The sequence below is a fragment of the Rhinopithecus roxellana genome, chromosome 2 (genome assembly GCF_007565055.1).
Source record: "Rhinopithecus roxellana isolate Shanxi Qingling chromosome 2, ASM756505v1, whole genome shotgun sequence".
Lineage (NCBI taxonomy): Eukaryota > Metazoa > Chordata > Mammalia > Primates > Cercopithecidae > Rhinopithecus > Rhinopithecus roxellana.
The window spans coordinates 93,960,173-93,984,989 of NC_044550.1; the positions used below are offsets into that span (position 1 = coordinate 93,960,173).

Consider the following 24,817-nt stretch of genomic DNA (forward strand, 5'->3'; position numbering starts at 1 on the left):
GTACAGTTACACAGGTAGTATACTGCATCCTAGGGGTGATATTCACATCACAGACTGATATAGTTTGGCTATGTTCCCCCCAAATCTCATCTTGAATTGTAGTTCCCCAAATCCTTATGTGTCATGGGAAGGACCCGGTGGGAGGTAACTGAATTATGGGGGATGGTTACCCCCATGCTGCTCTTCTCATGATTGTGAGTACTCATGAGACCTGATGGTTTTATAAGGTGCTTTTCCCCTTTTGCTTGGCACTTCTCTTCCTACCGGCATGTGAAACACTTTGAAAAATTTCATCTCCTAGCTAAAATGTTGAACTCAGTACTTGACGAATAGTATTCAAAAAACATTAAATATTATTATTACTGATATCATGTATTTTTCCATTAAAAATACAAGTCAAAGAAAAGACTCAAAAAAAAAAAAAAAAAAAGAAAAGACTCAACTGACATAAGAAAAATGTTCTTTTATACAGTGTAGGCCCCTGCAGAAAATGAGTGTGGTATTAAAATTAACTTTGCAAAACTTAGAAATACGATAATCAAATGAAATATTTGTCGAGTCATTAAATAATTGCAATAATTTTTATTTGTAGTCATCTTGTTATGCTCTCAGAAAAAGTAAGTTTTTGCAAAAGAAATCTCTTCTATTAGAAGTCTCTCCAAACCATGTAGCATTTACCTTGCAGTACATAGATTAGTGATTTTCAAATTGTTTTTGGGCTTTTCAGCAAATGTGTTTTATCTAATTTTGTAGATGGGCAGCCACAAAGAGAAATTTTTGTCTTTCATTTTTTTTTACTTTAAATAAAATCATTTAAAAATATTGGAAATATTAAGTTGGGGAATCAAGAAAGCACTTAAATATGCAACTGTGATCATTGAGTTACCTGTCTAACCCCCCAAGTTCATTGAAAATTTCAAGAGGTAAGAAGTCAGATCTTTTTTTTTTTTTTTTTTTTGAGATGGAGTCTCGCTCTATCACCCAGGCTAGAGTGCAGTGGCGCTATCGTGGCTCACTGCAAACTCCACCTCCCTGGTTCAAGGGATTCTCCTGCCTCAGCCTCTCAAATAGCTGGGACTACAGGCCCCCGCCACCACGCCTGGCTAATTTTTGTATTTTTAGTAGAGACAGGTTTCACCATGTTGGCCAGGATGGTCAGAAGTCATATTCTTTTAATGTAGCACAAACCAAGTATAAAAGATCTTTGTTGAAAAAATAAATTATTTATTAAAGATTAGTTTTCTCACTCATAGGTGGGAATTGAACAATGAGAACACTTGGGCACAGGAAGGAGAACATCACACACTGGGGCCTTTTGTGGGGTCAGGGGAGCAGGGAGGAATAGCATTAGGATATATACCTAATGTAAATGAAGAGTTAATGGGTGCAGCACACCAACATGGCACATGTATACATATGTAACAAACCTGCATGTTGTGCACATGTACCCTAGAACATAAAGTATAATAATAATAAAAAAGAAAGCCTCCAATAATTATTTCCTATTAGTGTAACTGAAGGATTTTTCTTCTGTAACTTCCAAACTGTATAGAATAAATATGTATTGATTTTATAATTTAATAAAGTTTTTATAAGAATAAAAATATAAGGATTGGTTAATTTTTTTCTGGTAGATTAAAGACCTGTGATGAACCAAAAAGTAATTAATTCCTATATTTTCATTTTCTAAAAGTAAAAATAAAGAGCCATTCAGTCTGTGAATTTCAATCTGTTGTGAGGAAGTTATCTTTACGGGTTTTAGGTAGAGTGGATACAGAGTTCTCCTAGTTCCTCCTCTCTCTGGTGAGAGGAGGAAGGATGCATTCTGATAACTTTCCCTTTCCTATTTCAGTAGAAAGACACTAAGGGAAACAATACACATGGTTACTGAATTCCGATTGGTCTATTTTATCTGTATTTATATGTCACTATTTCTTCATATAGCTTTGGTTGTAAATTTTAATTAAATGAGAATTGAATGAGGGAATATACAATGTGACTCTACAGTAATTAGTGCAATAGAGATTTGACAATTATCCAGTTAATCTGACCAACAAAGACAGTCCAACTGGGTAGTTAATGTCTCAAAGTGGATTTATTTGGCCTAGTCAATCCAAATAGACTATGCACATTAATTATATTAACAACACAGCTGCCAACATTATCCTCACTGTAGGACACATGGAAACAGCTCAAAAACGGGGGGTGATAAACACACACAAAATAAATATTGGATGATAGTGATAGCCTCCAAAATAAGCAAAAAAGCAGGACTCAATTGTAACAACAAAGAAAAAAAAAAGGTGAAGTTATAAAAATTTTTCGATCATTAGTACTTAATAATATAAGAAATAAAATGAGATAATAAGAAGAGATGGTGTAATCCTATGAAGACCATATCAACATATCATCTTTTGTTTAAATGGATTAAAGATGATTTTAAAAACCTGACTTCTTTACTTTTAACAACTCAAACACTCATCTTTAATTTACCTGAGATATTTGAATTAAAATATGTCCAAGCCTTTGACTGATCAATCTTTGTTAATAATAGATCTAAATGTGGCTTATTGTCATAGTTAGAATACCTGCAAAATAAAATTATTTCTTAAAATGATAGGTGAAAAACTCAAAGATACAACCTCCAAACTACTATGTTAGATAATGTGAATTTAAAGAATGTTTGTATAGTTCATCAGCCTCACAGATTTTTTTTTTTTAAGATACACCAATTTGGCCTCAGAACAACTTTTCTTGCACGGAGTTTTTAATTCAGAAAATCCAGAAGGAGAAAGTTATGATTGCTAAAATTATCAGTAGACATGCTTCATTCTTCTCTGAGTACTGTCTCCTATTCCACCCCCCAAAATCCTAGAAAACTATTAATGATGGATAGATTTTGAATGTATGCTCTTATTTCATCAGAGATTCATTACACTGAATTATTGAGTATCTGCAAAAATTAGAAATCAATGAAATGGAATCAGTCTCATTTAAAATAAATTCCTTCTGTTGAAAAAGCAACTGCAATAGCAAGGTTGTTTCAGTTTCTGCTTGGGATAATACGACAGATGGTCAGTGGCAAGGAATGAGTTCCATCCCTAGCACCACAAAACCATATTATTCAATACTTTTGAGTTATTATGAAATCCAAATACTGATCTACATTAGCTTTATTGCTGGCCTGGAAAAACAACTTCCAACATTACCACAATACTACAGTTACAACAATTAGAAATGTTTCTTTAATTCTCTGGGGACCATTTATGGTCAATAGTTTTTAATCTTCAGTATTTCTTGTTAAGAAAAAAATTACCTTAATTCAAGCAAAGCTGAATGTCAGGTATTAGGATGTAAGAACTTGAAAACATCATCACATATTGTCCAGATTTGGGTTATTTTTCTAGCTGTATTGAAAATATTTAGGCACCATTCACTTCTTCCTAAAGTTGAACATATTTTCTAGAGAAGTAGTGTCTGTCTGATAGAACTTTCTGTGATGATAGAAATACTCTATAGCTATATCGTCCAATATGGAAATCACTAAGCACTTCTAGCTACCGAACTGTTGAAATGTGGCCAGCACAATTGAAGAACTGATTTTTAAAATTTTATATAATTGCAACTAGTCTGAATTTAAATAGCCACCTGTGGCTATGGCTACCATACTAGATAGTGTAGTTCTAGAGTCAATAACTACTTGTTACTGTAAATTCACCTGCATGGAATTTTTTTTTTTGCCATCCATCTCCTAAGGCAAATCCTTTTTCATCTTGACCTTCGGGGACCAGACTCTTGGAGAAAGACTTGTCCCATCATGTACGGGATGAGTAAGAATTATTCACATCATCTGACAGGTTTAAAAGACATGAGATCCCAAATTCATGTCATAAGTCTACTAATTTATATTATAGTAGAAAAGGAAATTACAAAACATATTAAAGTGCCCTATTGAAGAGTTTAAGTTAAATTAAAATGGTCCATTTTATATGTCGAGATTGCCCTTGCCCATGTTTCTTACTCTCTTGGCTCTAAGCTCCTGCTCTGCCTGTCCTCACCCAGTATGTGGTTGGCATGACCCCTTTTTCTGAGGTTTTTGGGAGGCTGTACTTGGGGATTGTGCCAAGAGATCTGAGCTGTCTATACTACTGGTGATAGGCCAGAGTTCTTCAGCTAAGGAGACACAGAGCATGAAGACTACATGCCAACAGAAATCCCATGTCCCATTGTGTTTGATTTGTGAGCCAACCTGCAGCCTCGTTTCTGAATTTCAACTCCACAAGTGTAGTTTTTCAACAAAAAGTATTTTCAATTAAAGTTGTTTTCACCTTGAACTTCCCTCAAAAAAGAGTCTTCCTTTCGTTAAGAGATGTTCACAGTGCCAATAGAATGCAAACTTATTAAACATTCAAAGAAGACTATATTTGTCTGTTACAGTGCTGGAGGAGATAAAATGTTATTGATCCTAGCTTCTTCGTGGACATTCTGTTCAGGGCTTTAGTCACTGACAATAATTAAAGGTGGAGTTAAAAGAAGTCTTTAGAAACCGTGAAGCCAAATGTCGTTGTTTGAGAGATGGAGCCCTTCCTCACCAGCCATCCAAACATTGTTCACATAAAAGTCCATTAAAAAGTGGTTCCCATTCTTTCAGTTACTACTGAAAGATTGAAAAAGCTGAATGTGGACTAATGCTGAAAGAAACCAGCAAATAAATAAAGATTACACAATTTAAGGTCCATCTTACTGAAGAAAAAAGGAGGGAATATATTTCATAACCTCCTGTCCCTATCACTGCCAGAATACAACAGGAAGCCTTAAACATAATTTAACAGGCTAACCAAAGCTAGCTAGGATGGTAACAGATTGCTTAACTTGCTAGTCTCCTATCATAAGAAGCTTGAAACGCCAGGCAGCAATCAAAGTTTTAGGTTTATTGGACTCTTATTTTGTTCTCATTTGGGAGTGTTTCATCTCCTTCTGTGAACCAGAAGGTATAAACCTGCAGAGCCCAAAGTGCTGGCTGTGGGAAGCGCAGATTCCCCAGGGGGCCACTGGGAGTGGTGATAAGCAGGGTAGCTTTTACCTGTTAGTTCTTGGGCTCAAGTATTATAGGTGTATAAGGCAAAGCATCATTTTATGGCTACGGATTCAAAAAATATGTTGCATCCTGAGGGATTTAGCTCCATTTTCCCGGGGTGTCTTTTCCAAGCTGAGGCCTCTCAGGCATCTTCGAAAGGCTATAGAATTGTTGTGTCAGGCTGGCAGCATCTGGCTGGTAGGGTATGTGCTAATCCCAGTAAATGCCATGATCATATATTCACTGCCACACCAGTTTTTGCTATAAAGTGAATCCCTGGGTTAGAGACCATGTTAGGCAGAATCCTGTCCCATGTTAGTAGATCAGATACTGAGACCTCAGTATGGATGATAGCAAGAGAAAATTCTGCCACATAATGGTGACAGGAGAAATACATATGTCCCTCAAGTGATATACTAGGACATCTCTTTCCCTCGCACTAGTGTGGCTGTAAATGGACAAATATAGCAATTATGGCCTGAGAAGGGAATGGCAGCCAGGGACTCAGATTTCTCAGGCAAGCTACTTTGAGCAGCATAAGTGCTAGAAAAGGTGAAAGGAATCTAAAATCTAACAGATTGCAGTTGCCAAATGCAACAATGAGGGCTGTGTTTCATTCCACTTAACCTCTTTTTATAAGTTTCCTACAAACTATAACTAACCAAAATCCTGGAGAAGCTATGTTGAGGTGAAACAAACTTAATGTGATACTTAAGTGGATCTCAGTGGTCCAAGCAGTCATCAATGGTGGAGGTTTTTCCCCAAGCAGATGTTTACTACCAGCCAGTGTCCCCATCACCCAGATGCTGTGTGGCTGATGATCATAGCTGCTCCCTTCTCTGTAGAATCACCTTTGGCCTAACAGGAACTTTCTCAGCCAAAAGTCTGTATACTCTCCCACACCAATAGGCCAATAGTTGCTTGACAGAGATGGGGAGACTGACTGCTTTTCCTCAAGAGAGGGTTAACATGTGGTGCAATTTGTCTGGCAGAGCTTCCCTACAGGATCAGCTGAGCTTGTGTGTATTGTAACACGTTCATGGACTGGCATGGCCCAAGGATCATTGCTCATAGTCCACAGATCCCATGTTAAGAACTTAAGCATTATAAGTTAGCAGAACAAAGCAGGCTCTATTCATTCATTCAACATATATTTGTTGAATGTGTCCTACTTATCAGTCACTTTTCTGAGACTGAGGAAGCAGCATTGAATGAAGAAATAGTTATTGCCCTCATATAGGTTAAACTAATTAAAATACGTAATACTGCAGATTATGATAAAATTTTTAAAGAAAAATAAGTAGCAAAGGAGATAGGTCCTCACTGATAAAGTGATATTTCAGTAGAAATGTAACAGAAACAAGGAAACCAATCATGGTGCTGTGTGAGGAATGAGCATTCTGGGCAGCAGGAGCATGAAGGGCAAATGCCCTGAAAACAAAACCTATGCTTGAGGAACAACAGGAAATCAGTGTGTCTGGAGATGAGTTATTAAGAGGAAGAATGAGAAGAAAATTAGCAAGATACCACAGGGCTGGATTATGGCTCCTTGGCCCATGAAAGAATTTATGTTTTATTTCGAGTAATATAGAAAACCATTAGAGGTTTTGAAAAGCAGCAAGACATTACCTAACTGATATTTGGAAAGGATTATTTTGGCTGTTGTATGAAAAATATACTTAAAAAATATAAGAATGATTGTTTCCGCCATGTCACCATTTAGCTTCTCGGTCTGTTCCCCGCAGAAAACTGGTAGGTCAGGCAAATGACAGTAGACAATGGCAAATGTAACCAAGTAGAAGCACTAACTGAAGCTGCTGTGTACTGTACGTAATATCTTTACTACAGCAGAACAGCACAGTATCTGGCATGTGGTATGAGGCTATTAATCTACTAATGTGTTATTTTCAATATTTGTCATAAATGTGGATCAAAAGCAGTTTGTATTCATCTGGCATGGACATTAGTATACAATCATGGTCCTGCTCCAGGGATATTTTACAAAACAGATTGGAGGTAGACTCAAATGTCCAGTGGTTGTCAAATATCAGAACAGTCCACTGTATTGATGATATCATCAGGTACAATAAGGTCTAATGAGCAGGAAGTGCCAATACCCTGAATGCTTTGTTAGCATATCTGTATCCCAGAGAGTAGGAAATAAAATGAACACCTCTTCAGAAGCTGGACAAATCAGTGAACTTTTTAGAAATTCTGTAGTCTAGTGCATGCTAGTGCATTTCCTCCAGAGTTAAGACCAAATTTTGCATTTTACTTCACTATCAAGAAGGACCCAGAGTGTTTGGTAGAACTCTTTGAATTTTAGACACAGCATAAACCAATTTTGGAATGATGCCCCTTTATTAGATGACTCAGAAAGCTGTGGTTTTGAGTGGGGCCTAGAATGATAGAAGGTTCTGCAGCAATATCAGCTGCAATACAAGCACCCTTGATGCCAGAGCAATAATAAATGGCAATACTACTCGAGGTACCATGATAAATAAAAATGCAATGTGGGCTCTCTGACAAGCTTTGAATGGACAACTGCCGTGAAAAGCCGAGTGTTCTGGATCAAGGCCATGCTATTGCAGCATAGTTCTTTCACCATTTAGAAAGCAGCTCCTGACAAGCTACCTGACCATAGTAAGACTGAAGGCCTTTCTGTGGACATCAGTTGACCATATGACTGGAACTATCCCTCACGAGCTTAATAACACATGCTATATTGTCCAGTAGGCAGAGCAGCAATTTATTGAACAATGGAACTTACTCTTTATTGGAAAGTAGGGTTCCTACTACTTGGGAAAGCAAAAAATATTTTGAAATTTGGAGGAATCCACTGTTGCATATTTTCATCTACCCACACCCAGATTTAACTTCAAATAAGTGATTACAGCAACTACAGCATGATCAGGTTCAAAGGACAGAGACACTTCACCAGTAAGCCACTTAGACTAACAGAAGTGATCATCAAGAATGAAGATATTTGGAATGAGTCAGAAGAAGGATATGATGAATCAGATATAACTTTGCAGCTGCAAGCAGTGAGAGCCCATTCGGCTAATCAATGTCTTTAAGTTTCTCCTCAGAAACAGTGGCCAATCATCATCTATATGAATCCGTGACAGGATGAAATGAGTTCATATGGATCTGGGTGGCTCAAAGGATGGACGATAGCAGGTGCTGTGAGTATTCCACCAAAATCCCTTTGGGTCCCTCTCAGTGGTTCAGTACACATCTCCTTTGACTTCTGTGCGCTTTTGTTTCTAAAGCCCTACTACTGCAATTCTCTTTGGAAAACTGCCCTTTGGCTTCTTGGACAGTTTATCTGCATGTAAAGAGAATCAAAGTGGCTGGGAGTTTTTCTCACCCTGAATGACCCTGAGCCAGTGAATGGTGAACACTGGAGGATGAAAACCTTGCTCCCTTGCCTCAAGAGGGGACAAAGTGAAGTGCATTTTACATTCTAGCATCCCCATGAAAAAGCAGAGAACTTCTGACTTCTTTCTCCTCTCTTGGCTGCCTTTCTTACTCCTTGGATGTCTTCTCCTAGGAATATTCTCATAGTGAGTCATTGCAAAAAATTCTCATCTCAGGATCTGCTGTGAGAAACCTGACCTAAGACAGATTTCTATTATTTATTTTTGTGGGACATTTGATTACCATTTTGAGTCTGGAATTCATGGCAGAGATTTGAGCTAAAAATATCTACTTGATAGTTGTTGGGCTATTGATTATATAGAAAGTTATGAAGCTAAATGAGATCACTCAAGGAGTGAGTGTATATAAATAACATGCCTCAGGACCTAAGAAGGCCTCAGACTTTCTTATCTTCTCTCACCCAGACTTCAATAATTAAACTAAATTTATACCCATTTCCTCAACTTTGGTCTCAGGACAGACCTTCACTCAGGCTCTCTGAAAGTTCTCAAATTAGTCCACCTCATTCCTAGTTATTTCCTAATTATATATCCTACTTTACTTCATCAACCTATTAAACTTACCCTCTAAAGGTATGTAGTCTGAAGGGACAGATGATTTATAGGTCCATTGTGTTAGCAAACCAAAATGGATCTCTCAATAAATCAGAACATTAAACACCTGTTCAGAGGTGCAAACACTTGGCTCAGGTTTTCAGCTGAAAAGAATTCTCAGTATGTTTTACATATAAGAAACACTTTCACCTTGACCTTGCTGGAAAATACCTTGGGATCTTAAAGACAAATCTGGAAAAATATGGAGAGATGAAGATTAACAGAAGTAAAATTAAAGTATATATTGGATCAGAAGAAAACACCTATTTAAAATGCTGTGAACCATATAATACCGTATACACAGTACATCATCAAAAAATATTTGTTGAGTAAATTGTACCGACTATCCCATGCATCTTTATTTATTTCAGAATTAACTGGTGTGCACATTTTATAAACTTTACCTTAACAATGTGTAAGACATTTTAAGGTAGAGACTAACTGAAGAATTGAAATGACTCTCTGTCATGTAAATGAAGTCTAGTGAATGTAATAGGAAATGATGGAAACTAAGTGAAATATCATTTTGTTAAGGTAGTGGCTTTTGAATATCTTCTCATAAACAGATTAGATTTTGTGAGCTGCTTCCTACACACACCAAAAAGCAAAGGATTTTATTTAAAAGAAAATTCTGTTGACTTGACTTGGAAGTACAAGCCGTTCTTTCCTTTTGACAGTTGGTTTTGAAAGGTTTTTCTTGTGAGATACATATTATACTGTTGCTAGTTAAATCTAATGATCCTTCACCCTAGAAGAAATAAAAGGCCAGATTTGGCTGACTTTTCTTCTTGAGGAGCCTATTTGTGAGTAATATGTGTGTTAAAAAGCAGTAACAAGCACTAATATAAAAAAGTATTAAAAAATTAAGTGATGGATAAATGAAAGCTGCCTTTTTCACATCCAAGATATTTTGATAATCTCACATATACTGTATTGAACCTATATAACTTCTCCGCAGCTTTTGGATCAACTGTAACATATCCAAGGCACACCAACCTTACTTGAATTAAAAAAAAAGAGAAAGAGAGAATCATACGTGTAACTGCCTTATATTTACTAAGACAAACTAGAAATATAAATTAATAAAAAAGTAAATGTTGCAAGGACAATAAAACTCAAAGTGTAATTGCTGTTGGATAATATATGGTACAAAGATCCAGAGGTAAAAACTTAGGATATATAATTTTTGATGTTCACTAACAATTGCACATTTATTATTTATCCTATGTTTGGAATTTTTTTGCTTTCACAGTAGCAAGATCATGTTTATAAGACACAATCCTGAATGACAAAAATAATCATGTTCCATTTTATACATACTCACCAAGAAAAGTCTCAAGGACCTTGATGGGTTCTAGATCAGTTTCTCTATTTCAAAGCCAGATAACACTTCAATGACTGGTGTTGAACACCAAGACTCTCATGAACTTCCCTGCTAGGTGACACTTCTTCACATGTGCTGTCAAACTCACTGAGCTTGACAGTCTCACATAGATTGAGGTTGTATGATCTCTATGAGTAGACTGAAGATAATGCACTCTATTAAGATTCCATCTCAAAAACCCTTACAAAGTATTTTATATAACTTCTTCTTTATGATCTATGTTTTCTAGCTTCCATGCCTTGGACTTATAACCCTTTAAACAGCCTTCCTTGACAGTTGATCAATTCACACCCATTCTTCAAGTGCCTTTTTACATACCATTCTTCTAAGAAACTTCCTCTGCTGCTACCCTGTCCCAGTTAGACGGAGGTGATGGCTCTCTGAATTCCCATAGCTTCTGTCTCTACTTCTTTTTTAAATAGCGTATTAGGGGTTCCATTCACCACGCCCACGTTCAGCGACTTTCTGAGAGAACTTAGGACAGAATATATTCATACTTATGGCTGTGATTTATTACTGTGAAAGAATACAAGGCAAAAGCAGCAAAGGGAAAAGGCACAGGGAGTGATGGAGTGAAGTCCAGAGGAAACCAGGAGCAAGCTTCCAAAAGTCCATCCCAGCGGGGAGTGCTGGGATGTGATCAATGAATTTGACGACACATGTGAAGAAGTGTTGCCACCAGGGGAGATTGTAAGAGACTCAGTGCTCAAAGTTTTTATTGGTGCCTGAGTATGTAGGCAACCACATGTACCAAGACTCCAGACTCCCAGAAGGAAGGCATGTGCTTAGGATAGCTATGTTGTTTGCAGTTCAGGCACAGTGAATCATCCTTAACAGGTAGGGTGAAGCACTGCTTATGGAATCTAAGTTTCCAGATATCAGCCAAGGACTAATCTTGCCATGGGCTATTCTCAGGATAGGAGTCTCACACCTGTTATGTGAACTCTTCTGTGCACTGTTAGTTACCCAGTTTCACTGTAAGCTCACTGAGGAATGGGGAAAGAATTTTTTAAATTATTACTCCATAATTCCTAGTATAGAACAAGATTTCCGACATGTGACACTCAACAAATATGGATGATGAGAAAATCTGATTCATTAAAGAACTGCAAGAAATAGGTAGGAAAGGAGACTTAAAAATATAAAAGATAATTTTGCCATTGCATTCTAGATGGAGTCTTCTGTACTCTCTGTGATTTTCCTATGTCTAAGGACAGGAGATGGCATAAGCAGATAAAAGGTAAGGAAGACACCCATTATGAGTAATACTATTACTGACTCAAGACAATTTATTATTTATTGTTAAATATATGCACATTTTTATGGAAACAGGAATATGCATTTTTTTCAAGGAAATAACTTCAGATTATTAACATCTTCCTTAATCCTATCTACTCTGCATTTTGTTATTATCACACCTAGAAAACATTGTATATATTATAGACCATGTTCCAATTTACTGGCTTAAAAAGATATTTATTGAGCACTTGCTTGAAGCCATCACTGATAAAGAAATATTAAGAACCCCATAATAAAAATAGCTAATACACAGGGCAAACACTGTTCTAAGCACCACTGTCAGAGGTAGATACTAATATATATACTCCTTTTACAGATAAACTTACTGGGGATGTTAAATAACCTTCCTAAGAGTGACTCTGCTATCCATCCAATCACTCCATTATACTGACTCTCACACTCTAAAAATGCTCACAGCCTTCAACATAAGTAATTATTTTGACAAAATTAAGGAAAAAATCTTTGCTCCAATGTTAAAGTTTTCCTCTCCAACACTTTACAAATTAAAGAACTTCAGTATTTCTAGATTTGGCCACTTCATAATTGAAAAATTATGTAGTCAATGAACAGTTTTTCACTATCAATTTATGAAAAAGTAGTGAGGACCCAACAACATATTTAGCATTGTGACTCATTCTGAACATAAAAGGAAAGTTAAATTGGTTTAAATAGGTAAACTCATGTGCACTGAAATCTGTTTATCCTACCACTGTTTGATGGTTGAATGTTTGTGGTTCAATTTAAGTGATGTTTAAGAAAAGAGTTTTTCATTTCTCTCCAAATAGGATGCAGTTTTATAATTAATTGTCTCCCACACAGAAGTACAATTAATACATACCAGACCCTGAAGAAGAACGCATAGAAGGGAAACTAGACTCTTGATTTTTCTATTTCTTAAAACATTAAAGACTAAAACATGATAAACAAGCTGGATTAAGAAAAACTCTAAGAGCAGTTTAGAAATGCAGATATAATTTCACTCCTAGATCATGAAAAAGTATTTGGTGTGACAAAGGTGTTGTCAGTATTGTTTACAAGCTTTTTGGTCATTACTTATTCAACATTAGTATTCAAGTTGAGACAGATGACAGAGTGCTTTGGTTTGGGCAAAGCTCTTCATTGTGAAACTTGGGTGATAGATATTTGAAAGGCATTGTTTTAATTTATAACCACTTCAGAAAACCTCCTTCAGGTGACTGATATTATCATCATCCTATGTCATAAAAGAGGCAACTGTGTCTCAGGAAGGTAAAGTGAACATCTCAGGGTCATGTAAGTAGGAAGTGACAGAGTGGTGACTTACAGTCAGATCCTTACTCTCCAGAGTTAGTGCTCTTAACCAGCATGGAAAGAAAAGAAAAAGAAAAAGGAAAAGAAAAAGAATAAGAAAAAGAAAAAGAAAGAAAAGAAAAGAAAGAAAGAAAATAAAAGAAAGAAAGGTGGGAGGGAAAGAGAAGGAAGGAAGAAGAGAAGAAGGAAGGACGGGAGGGCGGGAGGAGTGGGGAGGGACGGAAAAGGAAGGGGGGGAGTGTCTGGGTTTTCCCTATTTGATTTTACTTTACAATTCAGGGAAGGAAGGAAGAAAGAAGCAAATTATCTCTTGCACACAGCATGGTAAAAGAAAAAATAGTCTAACTTATTTTCTTGAGTAAAATCATGTCCTTTTATTACAGTAAAAACTTAAAATAGTTAAAACCATAAAGAAATCACATTTGTGTTCTGCTCACAGATAACAATTACAGGTTAAACATAGACATTTATGTGAACTCAAGAAGTGTAGAAATCAACAAAACAAGAAAATGAGTACATTTCACCTACTTTTGAAATGTTACTTGATCGACTTGCAGATCGCCCTGGGGATTTTTCATTCTGAAAAATAAAATTGGAAACATTAATTAAAAGCAGGTATGGCATTTTCATCATACTGGACCACTGAGAAGAGAAACCACAGCACAGGGAAATTTGTGAATGCTCTCTACATTGTTTTGACCAATACACATACTAATTGCTTACACAGAATGTTTTTTTCTTTTATGAAATCATATTTCTCAAATATATGTTAGTGTACTTTTAAAAATGCTTCAATTAATATCTGAGTAGTAATCAGGTTACAAGTATTTGTTTCCAGGAAATAATTATTTCTCCAGAAAAATTTTTGAAATTCTTTGAAACTAAAATTAGACAGTAAAAGTGTAGTCTACTATTTCCCCTTTTGCCCTTGCAACTAGGAAATTCTGAGTAAATTCTGGTTTTCAACATCATTAAATATTCTGTGCTGGGTATATGGTATATACATTCACCTTGTATTCTTCTAAACTGCATTTTATTTATTTTTTGTTATTTTACATACTTTGAAATTAAAATATTTACTTTTTAAAATTTAAGATGCTTCTGGTTATATATTTTTAAATTAAAACTTAAAACTTTTATAAATGTGTATATCCTCAGTTCTTTACTCTGAAATAATTTTTATTTAGGAGAAAAGAGGCATGAAAAAAGCTTTTGAAGAAATGTTTTTTAAAAGGTCATATAATTTCAAAGTAGAAATGAACCTTAAGTAGTTGGGCCCTCCCATTTGAAGTCCAGAGACATTGTGTTCCTGAAAATTATATAGCTACTTTTTCTACTCTGCCAATTATGGTGGATAATCAACTGGAAAAAACAGAGTTTATAAGCATTATGCATTTTACATGTAGAAAGAGATCAAAGATCAAAGTACATCTCTACTTCTGTAGGGAAAATGTTAAAAGAATCAATTCTGAATACTAAAAGTTTATAAAGGGTCTGACATAACATTGTCATTGAAATAATTTACCAATGTAAGAATGCCATTTCTTTTCTTCTTCTTCTTTTTTTTTTTTTTTTTAACTTCTGGACTCAGCCCTAAAGTGGGCCTGAGTAAGCAACTGCAATGCATCTTGACATAGGTCATTTTTGAGAACTAAGTTGTTATAACACCCCTTGGGGCTGAAATTGCCCATGATGACTACTTGAGACAGTTTTAGAGACACAGTGATGACAGGATATGGCAGATGTGTTATTGCAGAAAAACAGTGGCTGCATTCACTGCAAACTGTCACTGTGTCATGTGCAGACTTACAGATATTCCAGCTGAACAGCACTTTTTCCTTTACATGCGACATCCATCTCATACAACCACTGATGTCACTGTGAAGCATGTTATTACAGACCGAGATGAGTCACAACGATATGGTTAGTTACACCTCATAACAGCTCCATGCTCCAGCTGGAGATTAATGTGTACGCTACCGCAGATATTTTTCCCTGATTAGCTCCACTGGTGATGGAGAGAGGCACTTTTCTACTGACATCTCAACTCCTCTTCTAGAGACTAGAAAACAAAATCAATCCATCTTTCCTTCTCAGTGAAATTTAGGATTTTGACACATTATTGTATAGGACAGAATCACATAATAGGCTTTGGGAGAGACTGGCAGCAGTGGTTATTTTCTTACGTTTTCTATATTTACATGACATTTGAGAACATGATTAAGAAATAGAATTGAAAGGTGCTGCCACAGGAATCATGCAAAATAGGGAATTTAATTTTGCATAGGATTACTTAATTTTTCAAACTAAATGGGACTTCATAGTGTTTTGAGATAAAACAAGAAAGGCCAGATTCACTTTACAATTATGTGAGTTCATCATAGAGTTATAATAAGAATATTATTTCCACACTCTCTGCCAGCATCCACCAATCTAATGGGGGAAAAGCATCTGACTGATTATTTGATACTTCAAAGGATCTTTTAACTTGAAATGGATTGGCTTTATTTTCTCCCAATATAAGGTCAGGCATTGAAATAAACAAACTTAGGCAAAGGTTAACATTTTTGCCATGGCTACGTTCTCTATTGTTTCTATATCAGTACATGGAAGAGGAAAGGGCATCAGAAAAGTTAACATGTGGGAGGACAGTGGTGTACACTGTGCTGTGCCGGCAGTGATGTCAACTGAGAGACTGCCTGGCAATGAGAACTCTGGTGATGTGCTAGCTCTGGCAGGAGTACATTGTTTGACAATCCTGGACTTCAATTTCGTTATTGTAAAATGGGGGGATAATATCTTGGAAATCTGTGTAAGGAACAAATGAGTTATAAATGAAAACATTTTATGAATTGTGAAGTTATAACATTTCCACTATAATTCAGATGTATAAGAAACACTGAAAGAGCCTTCTTTAAAAATCATGGTGATCATCATAGGTCACTATACACTTCTTTTCTTTTTTTTCTTTTTACATAAACATCTTAGTTTCTATATCTTTCAATTCTGCCTTTGATTCTGGCACATAAAATTTAAAAATTAAAAATTAAATCATTCTCTGCCCAGGGGGAATAAGAAAGTTGGTTTGCCTTGCTTTTGACACAAAGCACCAGAAGCACTTCCTCTCTTGGAAAACGTCCAAAGCAATCTGTCCAATTTGCTACTAATTAATTGGGTGGCTTGTCCCATTACTATTGCAATGTCATAGTCTTCTTTGCAGATTAGTCAATATGGTTGTCATACCTCATTACAATCAGTTTAACTACTTTACCTTAGATTAAATATGAGCTGTCTCAGAATCTCAGAATCTAACATAACTTACTGGCACCCAAATTATAGTGACCTTGTAGGTCAATCAAAGTTGGAAGCAACAAGACTTCCTAACAAGTCTGCGTGGAATGGACGGGATCATTAAGCAGTAATGTTGGATTTCAGCATGCCATTCATGGTATACAGACAGGGAGAGAGACTTCCAGTTTCGTAAGTTTTATTGAAAATATTTTAATATTTTCAAGAAGTTTCTAATCATTGGTTTGCTATGAATGTGTCTGATATTAATAGTTCTGTTTTGTGATTATTATTGTTTTTCAAAGTTGATCCTACTAAACATGGTTGGATTTGTTTTACTAGCAAGGAAAAATGATTACCAAATGAGAAAATCATTACCAAGTTTTGTTTTAATGAATTTTTGATGTTACACTCTAAGGAAAGTGACACAGTTCCTTTAAAACGAAGTGATCTTGGCCAGATGCGGTGGGTCACGCCTGTAATCCCAGCACTTTGGGAGGCCGAGGTGGGTGGATCATGAGGTCAGGAGATCGAGACCATCCTGGCTAACGCAGTGAAACCTGTCTCTACTAAAAATACAAAAAACTAGCTGGGCGTGGTGGTGGGCACCTGTAGTCCTAGCTACTCGGGAGGCTGAGGCAGGAGAATGGCGTGAACCTGGGAGGTGGAGCTTGCAGTGAGCTGAGATCGCACCACTGCACTCCAGCCTGGGCAACACAGCAAGACTCTGTCTCAAAAACAAACAAACAAACAAACAAACAAACAAACAAACAAACGCCAAAGTGGTAGGTCTTAAGAATACACAACATGACTGCACATGTATGAATCTAGGTATAAATTTTCTGTATACTATGTCATTGACTGAAGGACATAATAAAGTTAAAAAAAAAATTTTTTTAATGTAACCTGGAAAAAAAATATTTCTGCAGAAAAAAAACACACAAAGACATTCCTACAGAGACCACTAATTGATGTTATTCTGCAATTTTATTTCCCCCTTTTTTTCAGGTTAAAAATCCCAAGTATTTGAAAGGAGAAAATAAGGTAATTTGGAAGGTCATCTGAAAACTTTTAAGTAGACAGTAGAGCAATTTCTGCTAGGGTAATTATAACTTGGAATAGAAGAAAAGTCTTAAACAATGTTGCTTGTAAATGAAAAATAAGCAAGGACATGGGGAAATTGAATACTGCAATAAAATTTGATTAAAAGATATATAAAACATCTCATGCCTATTAAGTGATAAACATTTAATGTCTATGAAACATTTAAAAATTATTTGATCTTAAATAATACTTTAACAAATATTTCCAAGTAGAGATTTTACAGGGTATTTTTTTTTTCAATATTGAGCCAATACAATTAGAAATCCAATTTTGAAAAGTGACTCATAAGTCTTAATCACCTGAAAATTAACTAAGATACTTTTATATAACACTTGGTCAAAAGGAATGAAAACTCTGAAATAGAGCCAGAAGCTATATATTATATAATATTAAAACCTATAGAATGTTGCAAAAGCTGTATCCAGCTAAAAGTTTATAAATATTTTCATTATTAAAGAACACAAGAATGTAATAAAAGAAACATAAAAGCTAAAACTAATTAAATTGATTTAAGTTACAGAAAGGATAAAATGATTTTCTTAAAGAAAGTCTTTGAAAATAATTGTAAAATAGATGAACTTCCTATAAGACTTATTAAGGGAAAGAGAGAACAGAAAAAAATATGACATGAGAAATGATACATAATCACAGGCACAAAAAACTATATAAAAAGAATGCTACATGTAACATTATTGCAACAAATATGAAAACCTAGAGAAAATACATTATATTTCAGTAAAGCAAAAACTCCCAGAATTTGTTCAAGAAAAAGAGAAAAACATAAGATGGTTAATCAAGGAAATATTCAAAATGTAAATAAAAGTCTATATGCTTCTAAAATGAATAAGGGCATTCTGCTTTTACAACTGAGCTGTATTTTACTTTAAAGAACACATAATTCCAATATTATGTATACTATTATTGTCATAGAAACATAAATTTCCCTAATCCATATTATTAACATGGCATAAATGAAACTTCAGATGTGTTAAGATAGTACTCCCTACCCAGCCAAAAAAACCAGTAGAAAAAAAAAAAAAAGGAAAAAAAAAAAAAAAAAAAAGAAAAAGAAAATTGTGCTCCGATCTCATTTGGAACTACAGATGCAGAAAATCTTAAAAATTAGTGTATATTTCGATAGTAGCATATATCTTTGATACATGAGCAGTGTATCACTAAAATTACCAAAGAATAGAATAAATAGAATTTATCTATTTCAGGTTTTAAAAACTCAGGACACCTGTCAACATAACCTACTAGATTAATACATTGAAAGAGACAAACATTGTGATTTTCTAATTAAATTCTGAAAAGATATTTGACAAACCCTGGCACTCTTATTCTAACATAAGCTCTAAGTAAAACAAGAATTGAAGGAAACCTCTTGTAGTAACAAAGACAATATTCTAAAAAAAATACAAAATATAATTCTCATTGTTAAAATACAGAAATTATAAAAATTGAAGAACATCTGTGAGAGGTGCTTGCTATTATTATTCAACTTGCCTTAGAGTTTTTAGCAAATACAACAAGGAAATGGAGTACTTTGTGGAAAAGGTATTGAAAAAGAAGCAATAAAACAATCCTTTCTTATTAATGACATAATATCTTAGAAATCCCAAGTGTCTCTGGTTAAGAATCAAAACTGCTACAATTAATTAGACTTTAGTAGAGTAGTTAGATATAGGACAATTATACCACGGCAGAGTCTACTAGGTTTCCTAAAATAATTATCTTTTGCTTATGCATTAATGGAATAATAACTGAATATACACCTTCACAGTAGCATTATATTTCCCAGCCTTCCTTTGGTTGTAGGTTGCCTAAGGTCAAATTCCCTCCAATGAGATGTGACCAGAACTAACAACTGTCAATTTCCTGCCTGTCACATGAATCTCCCATACAATTTCTTACATGCTTTTTTCCTACTGCTTTATGTTGGGATGGAAACTATCAGGGCAAGGCAGGAAGCCACATATCAAAGATGGTAGAGCTGAATTCTTGAGGGTCTTTGAGTGACCACATAATGAAAAGCCTTCTGCCAACTTGGAGTATATACTCTAAACTGTCATCAGAGAGAGAAAAAAAGTGTATTTCTTGTGAGTCATTACATTTTTGATTTGTTTATTATAATACTATGTCTATCCTAATGGAAACACTACAAAATCAATAGCTTTCTCTTAGCAATAAATATCTAGAAATGTAATAACAAAAACAAAAACTACAAAACACTTAGGAAAACTTAACAAGGACATGAAATTTTATTCAAAAATATATTCTATAAAATATTACTGAGGAGTATAAATCATGATCTGAACAAATAAAGTACTATACTTTGATGGGAAGATAATTTTCTAATATATAAACCCACTACAAATTGACATATGAGTAGAATGTAGCTCCAATTAAATTTCTAATAGAATTTATTTCTTGTTTTCTGGAGAAGAAAGGAGATAGATAAAATTATCTTAAAGAAGAATGATCTTAAAGAACATATACATAAAAAAATACCTGAGAATAGCCAAGAAAATAATGAAAAAAAAGGAGAGCTTCTTATGCTAGGCATTGCAAATATTAAAAGTCACTATCATTAAGTCAATATGGTATTGGCATAGAAAGTAAGCAAAAGATCAGTGTAATCAAGAATAGAAAATCCAGAAATATATGTAAGAATCTCACATATAAAAAATATTTCCAGTCAGTATTGAGGATAGTTGATATAGTAAATGTTGCTGGACAACTGGCTACCTCTGTGGAAGAAAAAGTCAGACCTCTATCACTTAGCATGTATAATCATGGAGTCCTGATGGAACAATGTCTTAAATGTTAAAGATAAAAAAAAAAAAAAAAAAAAACCTTCGAAATAAGTCTAAATTACGAATTCAATCTTGGGATGGGCGAGATTTACATAGCTAAGACACAAACTGGCAACTATATGTCATTGGTATATTTGATTATCCTCTGTCTAAAAAAATACGAAAAATTAAAGTGAGTAAACAATTGCATTAGTAAACCATGAAACACAAATGACTGATAAAGTTTAATTTCTAGAATATGCAGTGGTTTTATCTATTCACAAAAGAGGCAACAGAAAAGAACCCAATAGAAAAAATAAATGAGCAGAGATAGAAACAGAAATTCACAAAAAAGGAACTACATATTGTCAATAAATGTATGGCAAGATGCTCAAAATCACGAGCAGTCAGAAAAATGTAAATTAAAGTAGCAACAAGACTTCTCATCACGCTGAAAAAATTTAAGAGTTATAGCTTCTGTTGCTGATGGCAATAGGAAGAATGAATACTCTCAAAAAGTGCTAGTAGAAATGTGATTTTCTTCTGCAATATCATTGAAAAAACATCTGGCAACATATATTGAATTAAAAATATCACTTCATGCAGTAATTTCACCCTTGGGAATCTCTCCCAGAGAAATACAAGCACTAGAACATAAAAATATGTGAATGAGGACACTTAATACAACTCTGCTTTGCATTAAAAAAAAAAAAAAAAAAAAAAAAAAAAACAATCCCAGCAATAAAGATGGGACAGTTGTTAATTTAATGCCTCAAAGCTTTAAACCCACCCTTCTAGCTTCTGTTCTGGGCTGGGACTCCACAAACCACTTTTCTGTTGTGTCATGTGACTCCGTTCTAAGCTCTGCTTATTGGGGAGTGGGGGTTGAGGGGGGTCACAGGGAAACGAGAAGGCTAGAAAACGAAAACAGGATTTGCTCCGTCTATTTGATTTCTATAGGCTTCTTGTGTTTGCATCATCCTAGAAATGCTTTTTCACCCTGGGAGTTAGTTGCAATCCCCTCCTGTAGCAGCAGCTGGCAGCTAGATACACGGTTTCTAACACCCCAGAAACAGGCTCATTGCACTCTTTTGAAGACCAGCTGTTGGATTCTTAGAATTCTAAGAGGCTTGAGTTCCAGTTCCATGGGGCCCTCCTCCAAGCTTTTAATAATTTTAATTTCCTTCCCCTGTTCACTCAGACCTAGGGAGGATGGCTGCTTCCTACAATTCCTGCCTTTGCAACATCTTTGTGTCCTTATTTGTTTTCCTTTCAGTTACCTAGTTAATGATCTTTTACAGCCAGGGAATATATCTTTATACTAAATTATCTGTGTTAAAACAAAAGGCGTCATTTCTCCCTCTTGACTAACAGAATAAACAATGCTCATCAATAAAGAATGGTTAAGTAATTTATAGTAGAGCCAAACCTTGAAAATATCATGCAGTCATAAAAAATGAATTGGATCTCTGGCATTTGAGAGATTTCCATAAGATAACTTCGAGAGTGGAAAGTAAAATAAGAAGAGATAAAATATGATTATTTGTAAAACATACCAGGACAGAACCTCTATAAGTATATATGCATGCACAGGTTTGTGTATAGACATAACAGTAGTATACGACTATATAAGCATGGAAAAAGTCATGGAAAGTTATGTAAAAACTATATTAACATAAATTATTGGGTAGAGAGGTGGGAGGAAGGAAGAGAGTCCATCAGGAGGGGAATGAAGGAAAAAGAGGAGACGGGGGTCAGGGTATCTTAAAAAGAAAAAGAGAATGTTAAGCGATCTGTGTAAAATTATACATGGGTATGATGGGTATACAGAAATTATAATGCAAATATGAGGTTATATCTTTCTCTATTGGTAAATGGTAATGTTCATGATATATTGTTAAGGTAATAAAGTTATAGAACAATGTGTAGAGGACAATTCCATTTCTTTCAAATAGATTATGTATAGAGAGTAATTCCCTTTCTTTAAAAACAAACAGAACTCCTATATAGTTCTACATATTTACAGATGTATGTTTGAGCAGAAATATGTTAATCCAATCTTGGCTATTAACACAGTAATCTATGTATAATGGTTACCTTTAGTCCTTAGCATGGCGGGATTGAAGGGAAGCAGGCAGGTTCATGGGAATAGTCTAGCTTTTTCTTTAAACAACTTTGTGTATAAAGTTTTAGTTGTTTTAGGCCAGGCAAGCTGGCTCATACTTGTAATCCCAGGACTTTGGGAGGCCAAGATGGGAGGATAGCTTGAGCCTAGGAGTTCAAGAGCAGCCTGGGCAACATACTAAGACCTCATCTCTAATTTAAAAAAAAAAAATAGAAATTAAATTTTAAAAGTTTACTTGTTTTTTATAATCTTTTAAACAATAAAACATCTAATTAAGAAACTCTGAAAAACACAAATGGCAAAATTAGCCTTACTCAACAGAGTATATATCATAAAGGTATATCTATGTGTGTTGTATGTATGTGTATGTAATCAAAAAGAGCTGCAAGAAAGAGTTAATGTTTATATTCTCCAAGACTATACAGGACCTGGAATATAAAGGCACAAATTATTTATTTAGTCAAGTGGGATCGGTGGAAAAATCACAAGATTTGTAGTTACAACACTTGCATTAGAATTGCAGCTTCAGCCGGGCGCGGTGGCTCAAGCCTGTAATCCCAGCACTTTGGGAGGCCGGGACGGGCGGATCACGAGGTCAGGAGATGGAGACCATCCTGGCTAACACGGTGAAACCCCGTCTATACTAAAAAATACAAAAAACTAGCAGGGCGAAGTGGCGGGCGCCTGTAGTCCCAGCTACTCAGGAGGCTGAGGCAGGAGAATGGCGTAAACCCGGGAGGCGGAGCTTGCAGTGAGGTGAGATCCGGCCACTGCACTCCAGCCTGGGTGACAGAGCGAGACTCCGTCTCAAAAAAAAAAAAAAAAAAAAAAAAAGAATTGCAGCTTCATAACTAACCATGTGATGGTAAGAAAATCACGGGCCTTCTCTACCTCTAACTTGCTGAACTTGCAAAATGAGTATAAAGACCCTTGCATGTTTACCTCATAGAATTTCTGTTGGAGCAAACATGGTAAACTTTGGAAAAGTATATTTCAAATTGTAAAGCACTGCATAAATATAAACTAGGGTTATTACATTTAGATGTGCTAGAAATATAATAAGGACAATTGCTTGTAAGTTGCCACATTTATTATTAAATTTTGCACTACATAGAATTTTCTACAAACACTCCAAATTTTCTTAAAAATGAACATGTCATTCCCTAAATATCAAATTTAATGGGTAAACTTGCTAATCTCTTTATCTAACTTCAGGATCACTATGAAAATTCTAGCAATTGTGACCAGAAGGCTATTTTAAACACCCCTTAGGACTTTTCCCTAAGCACAAGGCCAATACTTTGAAAAGTGGTAACCATTAAAAGACTATTCTATAAAAAGAAGACAGATATCACAACAAGCCATCTGAATTTTGGTACAGATATTAAGTTGGTGTGAAATAATTTCTGTTTTTGCCATTACATTCAATGGCAAAACTGCAATTACTTTTGTACCAACATAATATATTATATACTTACACAGTTATTAATCATGACCATGAATATAAGTTGTATTTATAACTGGGCAGCCCAAACAATTGTATTGGCTAGGAAATAATATCAAAAATATCTAAAGAAGAGCTCCCTTTTCTCCCTAAAAAATATCATTCAAAAGCATGTCCTTGCTCTACACACTTATAAAAGACTCTCTACTGATAAATGAGTTGCCATTCTGAACAAGTTAGTAATTGTAATCCCTAGCAGGAGAACCAAAGACTTTTTTTTGTACAAGTTAGTAATTGTAATCCCTAGCAGGAGAACCAAAGACTTTTTTTTGTAAGTTTGCACGCTCTTGTACTGAAAATGTTTCAAATAGACTCTAATTTAGGTGAAAAGAAAAATAATATAGTAAAATGATCATTGGCTAAATTGTTAAAGTACCATAGAAAAAGCCTTGAGGAGTGAATTAACACATCTTTGTAGTTATGAAAGGACAGAAAATAAGTGCATTCAATGATTTCTAAAATGCAGAAGGTGATGATTTTACTTCAATTGTTTGTGTGAAAAGGTGATTACTTTTTTTAAAGCAATATATAAAGTCAGATTGGCATAAGCTTTTAGTGTAACACTTGTTGAGCCTTTACAAAGGATGGTATATGAGCAGGTTTATTTTTTTCCCAAAATTCTATTTTATATGACTATGTTCACATGAGACCAAAAAGCTTGCCACACCTCTGGTTGTTTCTTAGATGACCAGAGGTGTGGCAAACTTCCTAATTAGTAAGACAAACAGAAGTTTTGTAAATGACATGTATAATTTTTTGTAAATTACACATGTAATTTACAAAATCCTTCTTTCACAGTAGTCTTCTTAAGATCACCCAAAGTAAAATCTGCCAGTGGTTTTCATTCTGTAAATTTAATTTTCCAAAACAAAATGGAAAGACCCATTGCTTATTAATTAATTGACTGTTCCTTCCTA

At 35.0% G+C, this 24,817-nt stretch overlaps 1 protein-coding gene across 3 annotated transcripts in view; it reads right to left on the minus strand.

Annotated features, from left to right (window-relative positions):
- MARCHF1 (membrane associated ring-CH-type finger 1) overlaps nt 1–24,817 on the minus strand; it is an 841,275-nt gene that overhangs the window by 156,656 nt on the left and 659,802 nt on the right. For all 3 annotated transcript variants that reach the window (XM_010375941.2, XM_030917968.1, XM_030917961.1), the window contains one exon: nt 13,613–13,663. In XM_010375941.2, the coding sequence (XP_010374243.1) occupies nt 13,613–13,663 (51 nt within the window). The remainder of the gene's footprint in view (nt 1–13,612; nt 13,664–24,817) is intronic.